Below are 18,110 nucleotides of genomic sequence, written 5' to 3'. Positions count from 1 at the left end.
GGAAATGAGGGAATACCTGCTTCACCATCTCTTTTTTCTTTATAATAATGCCTTAATATATATACACGCACATAGATATGTATTTATAAATTTAATTTATCTCCGTTCCCTCTTTCACCTTTCTGTGCCCTTTCCATCCTTCATGTTTCCATAGCAACCTGGCCTCTTCCTGCCCTTACCACCACCAAACCATCTAGTGAGTACAGAGCTTAGCTGCACAGGGCCAGACTGCCACTTGGGGCAGAGCCGACTCCTGGGTCACAGTGCTGTCCCTGGTTCCCCCCCGAGTGCTGAAAGCAACAGTTGTGCGTGCACGGAGGCTCCTTGCCTGGTGTGGGTCCCTAAGCATGCTGTCTGCCTGGCCAAGAGAGCAGACCCAGTGTCACCGAAAGAACTAGGGTGATTCTTGAAGAAAACTCTGTGCACAAGGAGACTTTTCCAAATTTACCCCCAAGTTAAAAAACCAGAAAATGATTAGAGAAATGCTGAGGAGACAAAAGGAGAGCATCTCGTCCCAGCTTTCATTGTCTCTCCCCCTCTGACACACACATACACACACACACACACACACACACACACAGAGAGAGAGAGAGAGAGAGAGAGAGAGAGAGAGAGAGAGAGGCTAAAATAGAATAGCTAAAAGACTGAGAACAAGGAGGGAAGGAATAGAAGCTGGCTGCCCGGGGAAAGGGAGAGGGTGAGGAAGGAGGGAGCCTCTGCTCCCTGACAGCACGCCCTCCTTTGCCTCCTGCAGAGTGTGGCAGTGTGTGCCCCGAGCACGCGGGGAAGGAGAGGGGCTTCTAGCCTCCCTCGTGCTAGAAAAATTATGGCCTCAAAAAGCATAACCAGGCTCTGTCAAGTTTGTGTGCTGAAAGTCTAGATGAAAGTTCTGGAATTCATCTCCTGATGGCCAAACTGTACCATCTTTCCCATCACGGAAAACGTTACACTTCATCACAATCCGTAACATGTTCCAAGCTAGTCTTTATAACGCTCTAATGATGTAGGCTTGTGCGTTAGGCCTTAAACTCCCTGACAAGTCATCTGGAACGTGTGTGTGTGTGTGTCCACAGCTGTGTGCGAGGTTTAGATTTTATAATACTTCTGAGTGCACAGGAAAAATGACGTACATCCCATCAAGGGTAGTCAGAGCAGAAGGCAGAAAGCAAGGATGCAAAGTACAGCTCCCACTCCACTCCCTGGGCCAGGGTTTCTGATACAGAATTGAACAGAGAAGAAAAGAGTTTCTGCGTTTTGCACGGAGTGGTTCTCTTTTCTACTGCAGAACATAGCTGACAGTCTGCTTTCTTGGTGTTCTCTCCGTGTGCGTGCTGCAGTGAATTTTAATTCCTGATGCTTTTGAGGTTACATTTTGTGAGCAGAGCAGAGCAGGCGACAATGAGCTGTGCTCACATGGGTTTAATTCAGGTGATGGGTTTCTCTGCATTTGGAAAAGGAATGAAATTAATAGCACCCTTTCATCTGCTAACAGCGATGCTCTAGTCCTTTGCAGCTTGACTGCAGTGTGTGCCGTGCAGAGCATAGCGGGAAAAGGCTACACAATGCATTTGCACAACTTGGGTCATATTTAAGGTGTCTCACTGTAGGTTGGTCTTCTCTGGAAGGAAAACAATCTTGGATCCAGATTTTTCCTTCAGGAGGAATTAGGTGTCTCTCCCCTGACATAGGTTTAACTTTTAAACATCAGGCATTTCTTCCCACAGGTAAAACGATTAGCAGTGACATCCAAAGAGAAGAAAGTTTGAGTCTTCTTTGTTTTGAACCACTTGACTACTGACCCAAATTGTAGGTCCCAGTGGATACCGGGATAAAGGAAAGACAGTCACGATTGGGCAGCAGCCTGTATTTAGCATGAACATATTTCTCAACTGTGAGGCAGAATGGAGCACGTGTGAATTGCAGTGAAACTAACAGCAGAGTAGCTGAAAGCATCCAAAAATCCATCAATCATCAGTCAGTCAGTAGGGTTGAATGTAAATAATGTCTTTTATTTTTGCTTCTGTGTGTGTGTATTGATTCATTTATAATTATGAATGAATGAAGGTAGCCTAAGTAAAATCAGAGGAGAAACTGCTCAGTTGTCTATAATCCCTGCAGGCACCCTTGGTTGGAATGTGCCAGACGCTGTGCAGTGTCGGACAGTGAGAAACAAACACTCTTATCAGCTCACGGTGACAAGGGACTGTGTCACGTGGTTGAAGCATTTCTCTCGAATCATTTTTAAACATTGGTGTGCTTTGGGCAGAAAGGTGTCTTCACCTTCCTTTTTTGTCCTCCTTCTCTCTTAACGCCAACTGGTAATAGCCAAAATGCCCCTTGGCCTGTGAAAGTTAAGGTGGGAAACCCAAAAGGCCTTTTGTTGAAGCAGAATCACTCAGCAACAAATCAGATGTAAATATAACATAGGACAAAAAGGAACATAGGCAAATCCAAACAAGAAAGCTGTTTTTTTCATTGTAAAAATCAAACTCGTGTCTTATCCATTCACCACAAGTCTAAAATGCCCGAACATGTGTTTAATGTCAGATTCTTAGCTCATTGAGCCAGGGGTTCAGTTTCTGCTGCTTAGTGTTGACAGAGTTATGGTCTCAACCTCCGGAAGGAAACCTATTCCATTTCTGCACTGGCCTCTTTTTTTTATTATTATTTTGTTAGAATCTTTATTATACTACTTCATGGTTCTTTACTTAACTGTTTTTTTTCATTGAAGTATAGTTGCTGTATAATATTATATAAGTTACAGGTATACAACATAGTGATTCACAACTTTTAAAGGTTATACTTCATTTATAGTTATTATAAAATATTGGCTATATTCCCTGTGTTGTATAATCTATCCTTGTAGCTTATTTTAAACCAAATAGTTTGTACCTCTTCCCCACTGGTACCCATGGTGCTAAGTGAAATAAGTCAGGCAGAGAAAGATAAATACTGTATGATGTCACTTATATGTGGAGTCTAAAAAATACAACAAACTAGTGAATCTAACAAAACAGAAGCAGACTCACAGACGTAGAGAACAAAATACTGGCCTCTTCTTTTATATGTGTCTTGATTGGGGTTATCTCATGGTGGCCCCTAGGATAACATGGGTAGACGAATACGACAGTGAGATGAGATCCCTGGCCACCTTCTCTACCTGCATCCTCCAACCCTCGCTCATCCCACACCTGCCTCCTCATTGCGCCAAGGGAAACATGAAATGACTTCTTAATGTAATGCGATATTTTGTTCTTCCAGGGCACACGGTCTGCGCCTTAAAAATCATGGGACTCTTCCTTCATGACCATGCTCTGTTTCATTGCCCTTGTTTTCCAAGGATGCCGAGACATTTCTGGAATCTGTGAAGAATAACTTGCCTTGTGTTTCTCCTTCAACAGTCTCCTGGATTGACTTTGGCATCTGGGTCCTGACAGAGACACCTCCCCATTTCAAAACAAGTTTCCATGCTCCTCCTTGATGTGGTATTAATATGCGGTGTTGCAGCTGTAGCTAATGCTTACTGGTGTTGTTAACCAAATGCTCTTTATGATTTGTTAGTCTTCTATCTCCGGGCAGTTTTACTGCCCTTCCAATGTTTCCTATATATGCTGCTAATTTAAGTTAATTTCTCCTTTTATTTAGTCTGTGATTTTGTTGTTGATTTTTCTCCCTGCCCATTGTTTACATCAGTTTTTAATTTTTTTGTATTTTCCATGTGATCTCCTCCACTTTCCTTTCAACCAATCATGTGCGTGCGTATCATGTGACTTTGTCATGTGGCTTGCATGGTGCTGATGATGTCGTCCACGCTGGTGAACAGAAGGTAAAACTCTTTGTTCTGATTAGTGAAATAAATCTGGGACCACAGCCTGGCACGTAGGGCCCACTCATTTCTTCCTGTCTTGGATTTCCTAAGCAAAGCCATTTGAGAGATTTCCTCTTGTTCTCAATCAATGCAAATCCAGAATTCATCATCCTTCGTAGCCTTTACGTGACAATTTGATGCCATGACAGCCTTCGGTTTAATGGTTTGCTTCAAGAAATTTGGCTACAGTAAAACCACTTTAGCCATGGCAGAATTTGCACCTTTGAATTTTTACCAGATAGCTCATAAACATGATTTCCCAGAAAGCAATGTTGCAAGTGAGCTTTATAGCATTGTTGTTTAACTTTCGTAGTTCTACAAACCACAGCTGCTCTAAAATGTCACATTTCCATAAGAACATAACACTGCTACAGAGAGAAACGTATCAATCCCAAAGGTTGTATTTGCTCAAAACCAATGAGAGAGTTTCATAAAATTCATGCAGATTGAAGCCTTTCTGAAATGAGAGATTGAAGAATTTGGAATTAGAGCAGTTTGGCTGTGATGGCCGAGGTGTCACTTTTCAAGTGACCCACCTCCCACTCCGGGCAGGAGGGAAGAAAAATTAAAGCAAAAGTCACTTGACAATTAGCATGACTGGAGAGCCATGTAATGCAGACGCACACAATTGACCCCTGCAGCAAAGGCAAAATAAATTATAGCCTAATTAAGCGCACAGGAGTGACAAAATAATTAGTTAATATTGTGACTGTCACAACCTTTTAAAAACATTTCTTATTTACCATGAAGAGTAAAGGGAGCCTCTGCTCACCACTTCCCCCAGTAAAATCAAACATCCATTCAAACCTACCCTGGGAGTCACATGTGTGACTAACGGAAAATTTGTACTTCACGTCACAACCTGAGACACACGGGCTAAACTGATCACAAAAGCGAAACTAACACCAGTAACCCCCCCGCCCAGGGCGCCCGTGCATGCAAGGGGTCCCCGGCGACCTCGCTTCTCTGAGAGCTGATTGGGCGACATCCACACGAACAAAACCATCGGCCGTTCGTCTCGCATGTGCTCTGTCCCTGGTCTGTCCTGTGTCCCGTGCACCCCACGTGTGTGAGCCCTGTGTGTGCCACCCCTCGCCCTCCGCATTGACACCCTCTGGGGACTTCAGCTCTCTGGGCATGGCCACCGTGCCCCAGTTTAGTCCCATTTACAACCAGACTCCTGGACAGGGTCTTGGATGGGAGGCATCCTCGTTTCCAAAAATGGAGATGTTTAACATTTACATCGTATGAAATAAAGGAGGGATGTCCCCAAATCAGGAAACCTCCATAGTGCTAAAAACTTGGACCTAGCTTAAAAAATTATCTTAATCTGTGAGTCTTAGGGCAGAGGAAAGAACATTGGGAACCTATGATTGTATAAACTCCAAGTCCCACACACAAAAAAATGTGGTTTCATTATTTCCCTGAGGGAGACAAGCTCTTTTCAGACTTGGGGTGACTGCTCAGAGGCTGAACCTTTCCCCTGAAAGCTGAAGTGTAAGCAGATATTGGGTTGAAACCCCTCAGTTTCTTCTGTAAAACCAAGTTGGGTCATTTCTGTGCAATGCTGTGACTCAGAATGCAGCGCGAGGTAGAAGCTCGTTCACACCTCTGAGGAGAGATCTCTTGCAGACATTTTGAGCAAGGCTAGAAGTGTTTGAAGGTGTTTCCCACAGTTGCCCTAGAAACACACCTTAGCAGTGGTCTTGGCTGTCAGTAGAAAATTTGGCCAGTACTAAAATATCACCTCGGGAGCCTGTGGAATTCCGAAGCGTGATCACCCCCTCATCAAACCGCCCCTCTCCTGCCATTTGCAAGGGGGCAGGCAGAGGACGGTTACTCAGATGAGCAACAAGCGGCAGAAAATGGCCTTTAATAATAAACTTGAAGGGAGTGGAGAGGCTGGAACAAATAAGATTTACAGAGGAGAAAAATATTAGTTAGGGATGGTTCCTCTGGGCATTAGTAAGGGTTTCAGGTGAGCTAAGCCTAATGAAGAGGGTTTAAGTGAACAGTGGGTTGGTTGTATGCCCACAATAGATTAAATCCAGTGTCCACTACCCTCCGCTCCCCCCCTGCAAAATTGCCTACGATGTGATTAACGTATGGCAGGTGTCCGTGCACCTTCTGTATCCATCCAGAAGAAGGAAGATGAACACAGGCATTGAGAACAGCCCAGGGCCACTTGGCCTCTGAGCCCACAGAGCTCTGCAGGGAGGGGTCCATGGCAGGGAAGCTCAGACACCTGGCCCAAGGGCACAGGCATGGGTTTGTTGGAAGTGTAAATTTGAGCCCCTGATGCCAAAGTTTATTTCTGGTATCGTGACATCACACAACAGTGGGTCCCGCTTCCTCCACGCCTCCATCAGCTACCGAGGACTCTGCATAAATGGGACTCCCTTCCCACCAGCATGTATGTGATGAGACGCCCCCTGCACCCCCCTGTTCGTGTGCTGCATGTCTGAGCATGGATCCCTCCCCACCCATTTATAATGATCTTTTTTTCTTTAGCTACTGACACTGACTTGTACTAGGAAATGCTGATTCTGATGAACTAAACTCTTTAACACCCACTCTTCCTTCTTAGATCGAAAACATCACTAACCCTCCCTTCCACTGCCCCCTCCTTTATTTTTTACAGCTGTGTGTCTGGATTGCCACGGTCTTTGGCAGGTCGACATAGACTTTTCACCAGGGGTTCTGCTCTAATTGCCTTTATTCCTAAGGATTCCCAGCACTGGTGGTTACCAGGGTAGAAAGCTAGCATGAAGGGACCAAGGCAGTGATGTATATCAGCCCGCATCCTGTGGGCAGGGACCGTGGGGTTCAGAAAGTGCCCGTTTCCCTAGGGTTTACCAGTGTGAGGGCTAAAACCTCCCAGGAGCCTCGTACTTCTTAATAACGAACCTCACGTCCATGAAATAGTGTTGGAGATGTTCACGCACCCACCTTGTGACCTCGGAGGCAGGAGCCAAGTTCATTGTTGGTGACGGCGGTTATTTCTGTCTTAACTTCCTCAGCCTGGATCAGCCCCCATACCACGAGCCATACCTTTGTGGCCATCTTTTCTTTTTAGGATGATGAAACAAAGATAATTGATCAATGAATCTGTTGGTGTTTTCATGACACCCACGAGAAGGGAATTGGTACTTTTGTGGTTCGGTCTGTCAGAGTTCATTTGTTGCTGTTTAATTCGTCCTCAGTGCTGCCAGGCCTCCCCCCCCCCCCCCCCCCCCCCCCCCCCCCCCCCGCGCCCCCCGCCCAGCACACACTCCCATTCACAATTCCCAAGAAAACTCGTGCTGGGAAGATTTGTGGACTGGATGCCTCCATGAGCCTGGCCGCAGAGAGCCAAGCATCCTTTCTCTGTAGAAGTGGGGGACCTGGCCACGCCCATACCCGCTCGTTCTGTACCCCAGCACTCCCCAGAGCCAGGGACTAGGACGGCAAAGAGTCAGGTCATGCTAGCACAGCAAATCCTTAACAATTAAGACACAAGCGCTCAGGAGAAAAAGAACGCTTTACTCCAGGGGCCTGATTTGGGGGAGCGATGCTCAGGACGAATGGATGTCAGTCCAAGCACTGCGGGCTGCTCTTCGGGAGTATTGGAAAACCACCTTAGTCTAGAATAGCCAGGTAGGCTGCCAAAGCGGCGTCAGGGAGATGTTGAGGGTCCAGGAGTGCATGTGGCATAGATCACATTCGTCTGTTTGACATTAGGGCTAAGAGGTTGGTCTGAGGAAGGAGAGTTGGTGGTCTAAAACTAAGTCCTGATTCCCTTTGGTAATTTGCTGATCCCATAAGGACCAATCAAACTTCGAACTTCTTGATGTAATTTTAAATGCTCTTGAATTGGAAACATCAAACAGGCGTCATATCAGAACAGCTTAATCATACATTTTGGACTTTTTAAAACAGTTTCAAATTGCTTATAAGAAATAATCATTAAGGGGAACAGGCATTAGGAGAAACAGAACGAACAGTATTTTTAATGCCAGACAATCCTTTTTGGTAGTAAAAGATTCTAATGCAGGCCCTACGACCATCATTGGGTTCTTCTCAGATGCATCGAACCCTGTGTGGGTCCTGATGGCAGAGAAAACAAAGTGAGTGAAGACAGAACCCAGGTCCAGCCTGTCTCAGCCTATTGGCCCCTCAGCGTTTCATTCAGAACATACAACTCTTGGTCCTTGGGCTTTTTGAGTGAGAAGTAGAATATTGTTTTCCTTCCAGAATTCATAGTTGCTGTTCAAAGGCCCTGGGTTTGCTAGAATTTTTTGTGTGGAATTCAGATATCCAGCAGTAGTTTTCTGGTCCCAGGGCTTCTGCTGACGAGGAGAAAGACATGAAGCTGACTCTGATTTTAGGGCCAGTAGCACCATAATTACAAAGAAGAACCTGCAATCTACATGGCCAGAAATACACATTTCAATTACGGTTTCTAAGGGGAATTTATAGGACCTGCCAGTAATATTTTTGACTGTATGCGGTCTCTCTGGAACATTCTTTTTTTTTTCTTGCATACACGATTTACATTCTTCTAGAAAATACCAGAATTGCCTGCTATTTCATATTTGTTATTGACAAGGTTTATTTTTACGAATACCACTGTTTTAGTCTTTACATAAAATATTTAGGGAAATAAATTTGACTCATGGCTGAAGCTAAACTCGGAGGGTATAATTAACCCCAGGGGTTTTCTTGGCGCCACCTGCCGATTGCTGCTGAATTGCAAGCCAGCATTTACAAATAATTACAATATTGGTTTTGCTGAAATTACGCATAATGATTTCAATCAGAGCAGCCATCTCAGAACAGAGTGTACGCTGGGACCCTCTAAATAATTTCCTCTCTTAATGTGCTCAATAAAGCCGCAAGCCTCCTGAATGCCAGGCCCATTTCTTTGGTGTCAGCCCCCTCCCTCCTCAGGCGTGGCTGGAACATTCTTTTTGCAGAGAGCTTAGGAAATGGTTTCTTTAACCCCATTTCTAATCTTTAAAAAAAATTTGCTGCCAATAAACATTTGAAGATGAGTAAGACAATTGATTAAACAAATATTGCTCTTTCCACACCTGTATGTCCTTAGAACAAGTTGCATGGCCATAACGTTGGTCCAGATCTCTATGATATTAGTTGAATAGGACCATCCTTTGGAAATACTGTCATAGGAAGAGTTAGATTTCTGTACAAGGGCCCCACCATGCAAAGAGTTGAATAATAATTGAATAAGTTTTTTCATTTGGCAAACAAAAACTTGTCTTAATCACCTTGGAAACTCGAAAGCCTAATGGACTACCCGGTACTTAGTATGTACTGAATGTGCATTTGATGAATAAATTATCTTTAAAGCACTCTAAATGATATGATATAAAATACTCTAAATTCTATGAGAAAGCAATACACATCAGAGTTACGTGGTAGTCACTCAGCTAAAATGGTGGCAAATTATAGTGTTCTAACTTTTATAAATGTTAGAACTATGTTCTAACTGTGGTATAATTTTTAGTGGTTGCTCTGTGATTCCCGCTATATTTTTTCTGAAACAAATCCAAAAATAGGACAGCACCTTCATCGGGGCTCTTGGTTTTTGCAGGGCTTCCTTGGCTAGATTTTTCTTCATATGTCTTTGAAGACTCTTGGGGTCTTTTTTTCAAAGACAGGAATTTTTGGAGATAACTTTTTTTTAAATTGTAGAAAAAAATGGGCATCTCTGTGCCTAAGTGATATGGAATTGTTGATCTTGCGGTGCATCTCCCTAAAATTGACTGAACATCCTAGATTTGGGGTTCTGTGTTTTACAGCATCATGAAAATAGCCAAGGTGTTCTCGATAGCTCACCCTAGCACAGTGACTGTCACAGTGTCACGGTGATAACAGAGTGAGGAGGCGCCCTCGGGAGCATCTGGTATTTTGCAAATGTGGAGACTGAGGCAGTGACCTAGCCAAGGCACTAGACCCCCTGAGCTCCACTGTGGCACCCTTAGCATCCAGTTCTAAAGGGAGCTTCACAACACTGGAGAAAGCCCCTCTTCTAAGCAGACACTCCCCCCAAAGCAGGGTTCAATGTTTTGCGGTATTGATTCAGCCCTGGAGAGCCATACGGCTCAAATCTGAGAGAAAATAGTAAGGAAGGTACAGACAGAGCAGCCCCAGGGGAATAATCTCTATTTCCCTTCCTAGGAGGCCTCGGGGGAAGGACTAGGTCCTTGCTTGGTGGGCGTGTTGGAAGGACCGCTGATGCCACCTTCTTCCTCCTTCTGAAGGCAAAGAGACCATTAATCCCAGAGTCAGTGTTGCAATTCTGAATACAGAAAGTTATAATGATTAATGTAAGTCTTCATTCAGTCCAGGGTCACCAACATCCTGTTTCACCTGGGACTAAGGGTTTGTCCATGGTAAAGGACTTGCAGTGCTAATGCCTGGAAAGTCACAGGCTAACCAGGACGAGGTGGTCACTCTAACTGAGCAAGAGAGTAGAATTTGTAAAGTTCTACTGCATCTCCTATTCCATTGTTCAGCATCGTTGAATCTACACAGACCTCCTTCCCTACTCTAAAATATACTCCACTTTGAATTTCTTTTTGGCGCTGGATATCTCTAATGGTATAAGACATAATTGAAATATTATCTAAGACTTAGAAGGGTCCAAAGAATTTGAGAAGCGTACGCACCTTGACATTATCTAAACCAAATCTCTAAGTACTTTCCACTGAATAGTTGGTGCTGGTGGCTAGATAGTGGCATAAAAGCAGGACAGGTCTTCGCCTGAAGCCCTTTTATCTTTTTGTTTTTCTTTTTCCTTAATTACTGATTGAAGAAAACAAATAATAAGCACCAATTTTCCTAAATACTTTATTCCTCAGATGTTAAGATTACACAGCCTCCCTGTTGTTGCTTTTATGTGTCCCCATGACTGGTACATGGGCAGCAAGATCGCCTCGCGATCCTGTTAATTGAGTTTCCAGGTGGCGTGCGTGCTGCCGACCCAGGCCGAGTAGCAGGGCTCTCGTTAGCTTTGTCTCTGGTTCCTCCTTGTCTCAAAGGGAAAAGTAGGACACTCTGCCACTGTAGGTTCTCAGAGTAGCTGAGTGAGGACAGCGGGCTGGACTGACCTTACCAGCAGCCTTCTCATTAAATTACCAAAGGTACACTGTGGGTGATGAGGCCCAAAGCCTGGTGACAAGCCTCCCCTGGCTCTCCTATCCCATGTCCGTGATTCTGTCTTCCAGAGAACAAGTGAGGACCACCCACCCAGAAGGTAACTCTTTTATAGGCTCTCCAAATTTTCTGTCTGAGGTCGTGAAATAGATACAGAGATGCTTTCCACAGGAAGTACAGGGTTCCCAAGTGTTGTAAATCTTCATTTTAACTCTTTATAACAGACATTCTCTCATCTCATTGCTTTCAACGTATACTAATGCAATAGTTTCTCTTAAAGTCAATCGCCCTCTTCCTGAAGAACCATCCCAGCCCTGGTAGTTTGTCACATACAAGCTCATCTTTCTTCTCGACCTTGGATTCAGAGTTCTACTGCAAGGAAAAGAGAAACGTTGACTTTTTTCTGCTGAGAAATGCTAAAGACATATTTCCCTCTCTCTCTTCTCACAAATAAAAAGACTTTAATGATCGTTCCATTAATACAAGGTACCAAGGATTATCACTCAGGCTGTTGAGCCGCAAATGCCGGATACTTACAAGAAACTTGCCTGCAGCCACTCGTGCTTTACTTAATCACAACTGGAAACTCGTTATTTTTTTTTAATGAATCTAAGTAATAAAATTTAATTCATACAAAGATGGTCACAAGAATGCAGCATCATTCCACCCCAGTTAGGGATTAGACCGCTGGGATGAAATCATATATCCAGGGGGAAAAAAATGGGCTGTTTTGAAAAATTATTTGATGGGTGTAAGTTTTCTCCTTAAATGCTTACATTTTCCCATATTTACGTACCAGGTTCATAAAAGTTAAATCTGTAGTTGTAAGAGCAGCTAAAAGAAAATACAGGCACGTGACAGAAAAAAAACCAAAACAACAACAAAAAACCCACTTCTCTCTAAAATGGTAAAAGAACTATGCTAGTAGGGAGGGTGGTTTCCCAGAACATTCCCAAAAGGCATTCTCACTTTGGGCTAAGTCTGAGGCATCCAACTGGAATTCAGAGTTTTATATGTATTGCTTTTTAACCATTTGAATTGCTGACAAAGCAAGAGGCCAGCCCCAGCCCATCACTACCTCCCATTCTGTTGGACCAGATTTTCATTTTGTGGATGAAAATGTCATGCGAATTACGTGGCTGTTTCAGGGGAACCCAGTGCACCTAAGCTCGAAGGGCAGATGGGAGAGGATGGAAACTCTATTAAGGTGAACCTGATCAAGCAGGATGACGGCGGCTCCCCGATCCGACACTACCTGGTCAAGTACCGAGCGGTGAGTGGCCTCCTTCCCGGGCGTCACACCACCCCGCAACCCTGACACCTGCCTTCTTGGCACAGCAGCGTGCAAAGCCCAGGGGGGCGGGGGCGGCCTTTGTGCCTGGCAGGTGGCTCCTGGGTCCGGGTTAGGGTTTTACATTCCAAGATTGACTTGCAGCCTTTAGGTCATGTCTACGCTGAGACCATTTTTTTTTTTCAGTCCCCTATTTTATATTTTTTAATTGAAATGCAGTTGATTTACAGCGTTGTGTTAATTACTTCTGTACAGCAAAGTGACTTCATTATTCGTATATATACATTCTTTTTCTAATACTCTTTTCCATTATGGTTTATCATAGGATATTGAATATGGTCCTCTGTGCTACGTATAGCATGGATAAACACACTGAGACCATTTTAAAAACCTCTAAAATGATTTTGGTGATGACAAATCCATACCACGATTGATTTTTCTGCTTCCTAAATTTTTCTACGAAGTTATCTTGCCATCACCCAGTACTTTTTGCAAATAACATACTGATATCTGATAATCACACTTGGATAAAGCGTGTATCATAGGCCAGGCGTGCAGGCCCATGATCGCATGCATTTTCTTCTCCCCAAGAACCCTACGAAGTTGGTCTTAATGATTATCCCCACTTTACAGAGGAAGTAAGTGAGGCTTATGCAGTCAGTGACTGCATGACTCATACAGCCAGGAAGCCAGGGTTTGAATCCAGGTCTGTGTGCCTGAAGAGACGGGGTCCTTAGCCCCCGGCCTGGGCTGCCTCAGGTCCTAAACCAGCTCCTTCCCTCACCCTACCCCCAGTGCTCGTGCAGCCCACCTGAGCTGTTGTCACCCTGCTGTCCGGCTACCAGTGAGCCTGGCCATAAGCCTTTTCTTCTGGGTTTGCCCACCACCCATCTAAGATTTCTGACAGTCCACCTTTCATCCCCGACCCCCAAACTGAAAATCACCCCATTGTGGCTTTTTGGTTTTTTCTGGTTTTAGAATGACCCTTGGCCATTGCCTTCCACAGCCAATTGCTGAGAGGTTTAGAGGCAGCATCTGAGCATTGGAAATAGCCTCTTGCTAGGATTTCTTGCCCGTAGAAAATAATGAACTTGAGAGGAGTTTTCTTTCTTCAGATAGCCCCCAAAATAGGCTTTTCCCGGGAAGTCTGACCTACTCCCTATCTGCCCTTTGATCAGCCCTGCTTGAAGTACCATGGGAGCCCTAAGCCGGTTATGTTTGCAGAGAGTCCGCGCAGCACAGAGCCCTCCCGGGCACACTTCTCAGCCGCTGGGCAGCCTGTCAGTCCACTCAGCCCTCTCCTCCTTAACTGTGAAGTCAGGCGCGAGCCTGTTGTTGGAGGAGGAGCCTCAGTTGACTTTCCTAAGGCCCAGCCCAGAGGCACCACCATCTGAGAGGTCCCTGTGGTTTCCTTGCTGTGGAGTAGGATTCAGGGACTGGGCAGGTGGTCCCATGGAGCCCACTGGAAGTGGGCAGTGTGGGGGGAGGATGTTATTATGTGTTGTTATGCTGATGTGGCCCAACAGACATGGGACCCGATTCCAGCTTTACCATTTAGCGGCATGGGACCTGAATAGGTCACCCAGTCTTCCATAATCTCCATTTCTCCATCAATAAAATGGAGAGAGCTTATCAAGCTGTTGTAAAGATTAGTTATAACGTAAGCAAAGAACCTGAAATGTGCCTGACACTTGGAAAACTCTGTACGTGGTAACTGTGATAATCACTGCTATGATGCAGGCTGGGGCTGGAAATATCTCCCTCATGAGGCCACATCAGGTGTCAGTGTTCCAGAAGAGCCGTCCCAGCTGTGCCAGGCAGGCCTGCCTTGAAGAGACAACTGGGGCAAAGCACTGCGATATGTTAGACTTCGACAACCGTAACTGTCCTCTCCCTTCCACCTCAAATCCTAACATGTGCTGAACATTACTATTATTATACGTTATTAATATGTATTACGTAATGTAATGTTTGCTTTATATTCTGGCTCTCTCTTCTGTATGATGTTTGCCAAGGAAAGAAGCCTTTCAGAGAAAGAGGACAAAAACAGCTGAATTTCTTCATTTTAAATTAAAATGGGGCACATGCTGACACGCTCGGGAGCCAACTTAGAGCCACAGCCTGGCTTCCAGTTAGACGCTGAGGACATAAGCACCCGCTTCCAGCATTTCCCCACACTGGTCATGGCCATGACACGAGTGCTATCCCATTCCTAAAGGTATCCCTTTGGCTGGTACAAAGCATTTTTCTGGGAAGACGGCTGGCTTTCCTATAATGTAACTCTTCCTGAAGCCTCAGCCATGGGCTAGACCACCTTCCAGGTGACACTGCTAGCATGTTCTGCTCTTCCGGGGAGCAGCCCATCATCCAGTAGACATGCGTCGACGGCTCCCACCCAGAACAAACTCACTGGCAAACGTGTAGGATAGAACTGGAAAGAACATTTGAGAAAAGAGGGGCATCTATAACTCCAGCTTCGTGCCTGAAATTATGCCCTGGGCAGTGCTCTGCTGAGCTGAGTGTACCTTGTAGGCACTCTGGGCACCTCAGCCTTGGACCTGACAGAAGAATTCACACCTGTGACACCTCCAGCTCCAGTCTCAGAGAGCAGGTCACACTGCATGCAATAGGACGATCCAGTTCAGTGCAGTAGATGTGTGTTGAGCTCCCTTCTACGAAAGGCTTTGGACCCAGAGGCTCTTGGCCACAGCTCGACTGCCCATGTGGCTTGGGGAAGTCACCTGACCTCTCCCTCCCTTCCCCGTCATCAGCGTTAGTAAGGGCCAGGCAGAAGCACTGGCAGGCTTGTTGTAGGGATGCAGGGAGAAAATGTGCAGAAAGCCTTTAGTCCAATGCCTGGCACGTAGTGGGTGCTCCATGAATGATAGTTTTTATTTTTAATAAAAGTGGAACCTGTGCAGTGTTCCCATGTCAGGGAGGTGAGTCACACACCTGAGTGTGACCAACATTCTGAAACAGGCCAAGAAACACAGTTGTTGGATTACTCTTCTAGGTCATCCTTAGGCCACGGGCCAGCATTCCGGAGTGTAGCTTGGGCCCCTGCACGCTCTCAGGGTGGTGCACGGGACATTGAAGGGTCGGCCCCATGCCACACTGGCGGTCTGCCGCTGTTTGTATTTGCAGGCAGGCAACGTTGACCTCCTGACCTGCATGATCATTTAGCTTCGGGTTTTTCAGGCTGGTTAAGAGTAAAGACCATGTCCTATCTTTGGTTTTTATTTCTGACTCCCTTATGTTCCTCCTGTTAGCTGGTCTTAGCAGGTATTTCACCTAAAGCTTTCTGGTGTCTTGTATCTTCCTTGCCGGTTTCTCCCAGAAGCTCTCCTCCGAATGGAAACCAGAGATCAGGCTCCCATCTGGCAGTGACCACGTCATGCTCAAGTCCCTGGACTGGAATGCCGAGTACGAGGTCTATGTGGTGGCTGAGAACCAGCAGGGAAAGTCCAAAGCAGCTCACTTTGTGTTCAGGACCTCGGCCCAGCCCACAGCCATCCCAGGTATGACGGCTTTGCTTTCTGTGAGTTTCCCGCTTTGGAATAACGCACAAGTGCCGCACCTCCTAATGTGCCTGAACAGCCCCTGACAACTCGCTTGCTTACAGCCATCCTCATGATCGGTTGCCCATGCAAAGCTTAGTTTTGCTTTGTACCTAGCTGTGCAGTAGGTTGAGATGGCCTGGACCCCCAGGAAGGCTTGGCCAGGCCTCCTGAGTGAAGGTCCTGTGTCATTCAGCCTTGGAGGACTGACGATAAGCCAGTCCGTGGGACCCCTCAGATGGGAGAGACCCCAGCTCCAGCCAAGCTTTGGATGCTGGTTGAGGAAGGATCCTTTTTTGAGACCTTATCTGCTATCTACCATTTCATACAAGGACCACGTAACTGTTTTGAAGCACTTTCTCTCTGATGCTTGCTTACCTGCACAGCTGTGGTCCAAATCTCTTCTCTGTGGGAACCCCAAGAGAAGGGACATATGGTGCCCAGTTAGTTAGTTAAAAATCCTCCCTGCCAAGGGCCTCTCAATGGAAACAAAGATTAAACCGAGCCACTTGAAACAGAACAAGTGGAGAAAGTAGACGCTGGAAACCCCCATCCATGAAAGGCGGTCCAGTCTGCTAGAGGCTGGGATGGGAGCAGCTCTCCCAGGAGATGCAGATCTGTCTCTAGGGATCCAGGACCAGCTCAAGTGTGGGAATAAAGTGAGAGTTCTGCTTTCTGGCCCAGCTGCCTCGCTTCTGATGGCCAGTCTCCTCAATGACCTAATTCCTCGGAGCAGAAAGAGATCTTCATCGCCCCTCTCTGCTTTTCCAGAGCAGCCGTATGCCAACCACAGGCAGGAGAGGTGGGCATAGAATATGCAGCTGCATATTATGCAGTGGAGGGGTCCCCGTAAATGCTCTGCAGTGTCCAAGTATGGTAGGAAGATGCTCCCACCTCCCGGTGGCCTTCATCTGGCCTCCATTATGCCTGTCCTGTCTAGAGTGCTTGCCCCCAGCTCTCAGCTCAGTGATCACGATTGCTGTTTCCAGAGGGAGAGAGGCCAGAAAGGACATGGGCTACTGTGACACAGGGCTGTGTGTGTGGAAGTGCGTTGGTCGAGCAGCAGCAAAGTAAGATCAGTGTGTGCTTCCCAATGGTTGGTTGCACATGAGTGTGTGTATCTGATGGATGTGTGTGGGCCCCCAGGGAGTTGGCGGCCATAGATGAGAGGTGTCCATGGTCCTCCCCTCTGCACTGACAGGGAGGCCCCTTAGCATAGGCTAGGGTGGGTGTCTCTCTGCAGGCACTGGTCATGTGGTCAGTGATGAAGCCAAGGTATCTGGTTGTGACTGTAAACGATGTTCTCCTCACTGCTTCGTAGGCTGTCCAAATAGAGGTGTCCCTTTCTATTCTCTGCCCCTTCTTTCTCTGCATTCTTGGGTCAGTTTTTCCCTGGAATTGACAGTCTGGTGGGAGTGTTCAGATCTGCTCGGCTTTTATGGGGCACTTAGGAGATGGGGGAGTGAGAAGCCTTGAGGGATTCCTTTGCAGTGAGACAGATTTCTACGGGCATCTGCTTCCCCGGGTAAGACCTCGTAGGTGGTGATTCCAACATGCTGCGTTCCCAGGCTGGGTACTGCCGGCGGCATCAGCTTCTGAGCTTGGAGAAGTTGGGGCCACTGGGTGTCAGATACAGAAATTCTGGGAAGACCAGTCCCCCGAGTCCTGCCCACCGGGGTTGTCAGCGTCCTTCTGGCTAATCTCCCAGGCTCCCAGTTACAGGGGAGGGTTGGAGGGGCTACTCACCTCCCCACGAGGGCTTCGGGCTCTACTGCGTAGGTTTTAGAAGGAGGTTGCTTGGCTGGACTTCTCTGGGACCTGCGAATAAAACCTCTGAATTACGAGATGTACGTTCACGGTGAAATTCTCTGGTCAGTGGGTGGTGGAGGTGAGAGGTGCAGAACTAGATTCTCTTTAAGAGCACTGTGGGTGGGGGGATGGTACAACAGGAAGAAGAGTCCGATTTATTGCCGAAAAGGTGGCCCCCATCCTTGCATACAGTTTGCTGCACATACTGCAGTGATCAGATGCATCTCTACCCCAATGTGTAAAAAGCTCTAGAGGCTATAGAAGGCTGTGGGGAGACTCCTGACTGCACCTTAGAGACCTCCCCTGATCAAAGGTAACACTTTCCTAATCAGACTCTTGTATTTGCCTGTGGAGGCTTCTGTTCTCTCACTTTAATTTCATTTGCTCGCTGACCCCTAACCCCTGAATTCACCCCGCTGTGCTGCTT

At 46.3% G+C, this 18,110-nt stretch overlaps 1 protein-coding gene across 12 annotated transcripts in view; it reads left to right on the top strand.

The window, feature by feature from the left end:
* NCAM1 (neural cell adhesion molecule 1) overlaps positions 1–18,110 on the top strand; it is a 317,279-nt gene that overhangs the window by 286,662 nt on the left and 12,507 nt on the right. For 6 of the 12 annotated variants that reach the window (XM_027082289.1, XM_027082287.1, XM_027082283.1 and 3 more), the window contains 2 exons: positions 12,175–12,299; positions 15,658–15,835. In XM_027082289.1, coding sequence (XP_026938090.1) covers positions 12,175–12,299; positions 15,658–15,835 — 303 coding nt within the window. Of the gene's footprint in view, positions 1–12,174; positions 12,300–15,654; positions 15,836–18,110 lie in introns of all 12 variants that reach the window. The other 6 variants (XM_027082288.1, XM_027082285.1, XM_027082282.1 and 3 more) reach the window with 1 other exon arrangement.

The sequence above is a fragment of the Aethalodelphis obliquidens genome, unplaced genomic scaffold, assembly GCF_003676395.1.
Source record: "Aethalodelphis obliquidens isolate GAN/ISIS:26980383/991018 unplaced genomic scaffold, ASM367639v1 scaffold46, whole genome shotgun sequence".
Classification (NCBI taxonomy): domain Eukaryota; kingdom Metazoa; phylum Chordata; class Mammalia; order Artiodactyla; family Delphinidae; genus Aethalodelphis; species Aethalodelphis obliquidens.
Note: the sequence above shows the minus strand (reverse complement) of the source record. Positions and strands in the feature narration are given on the sequence as shown.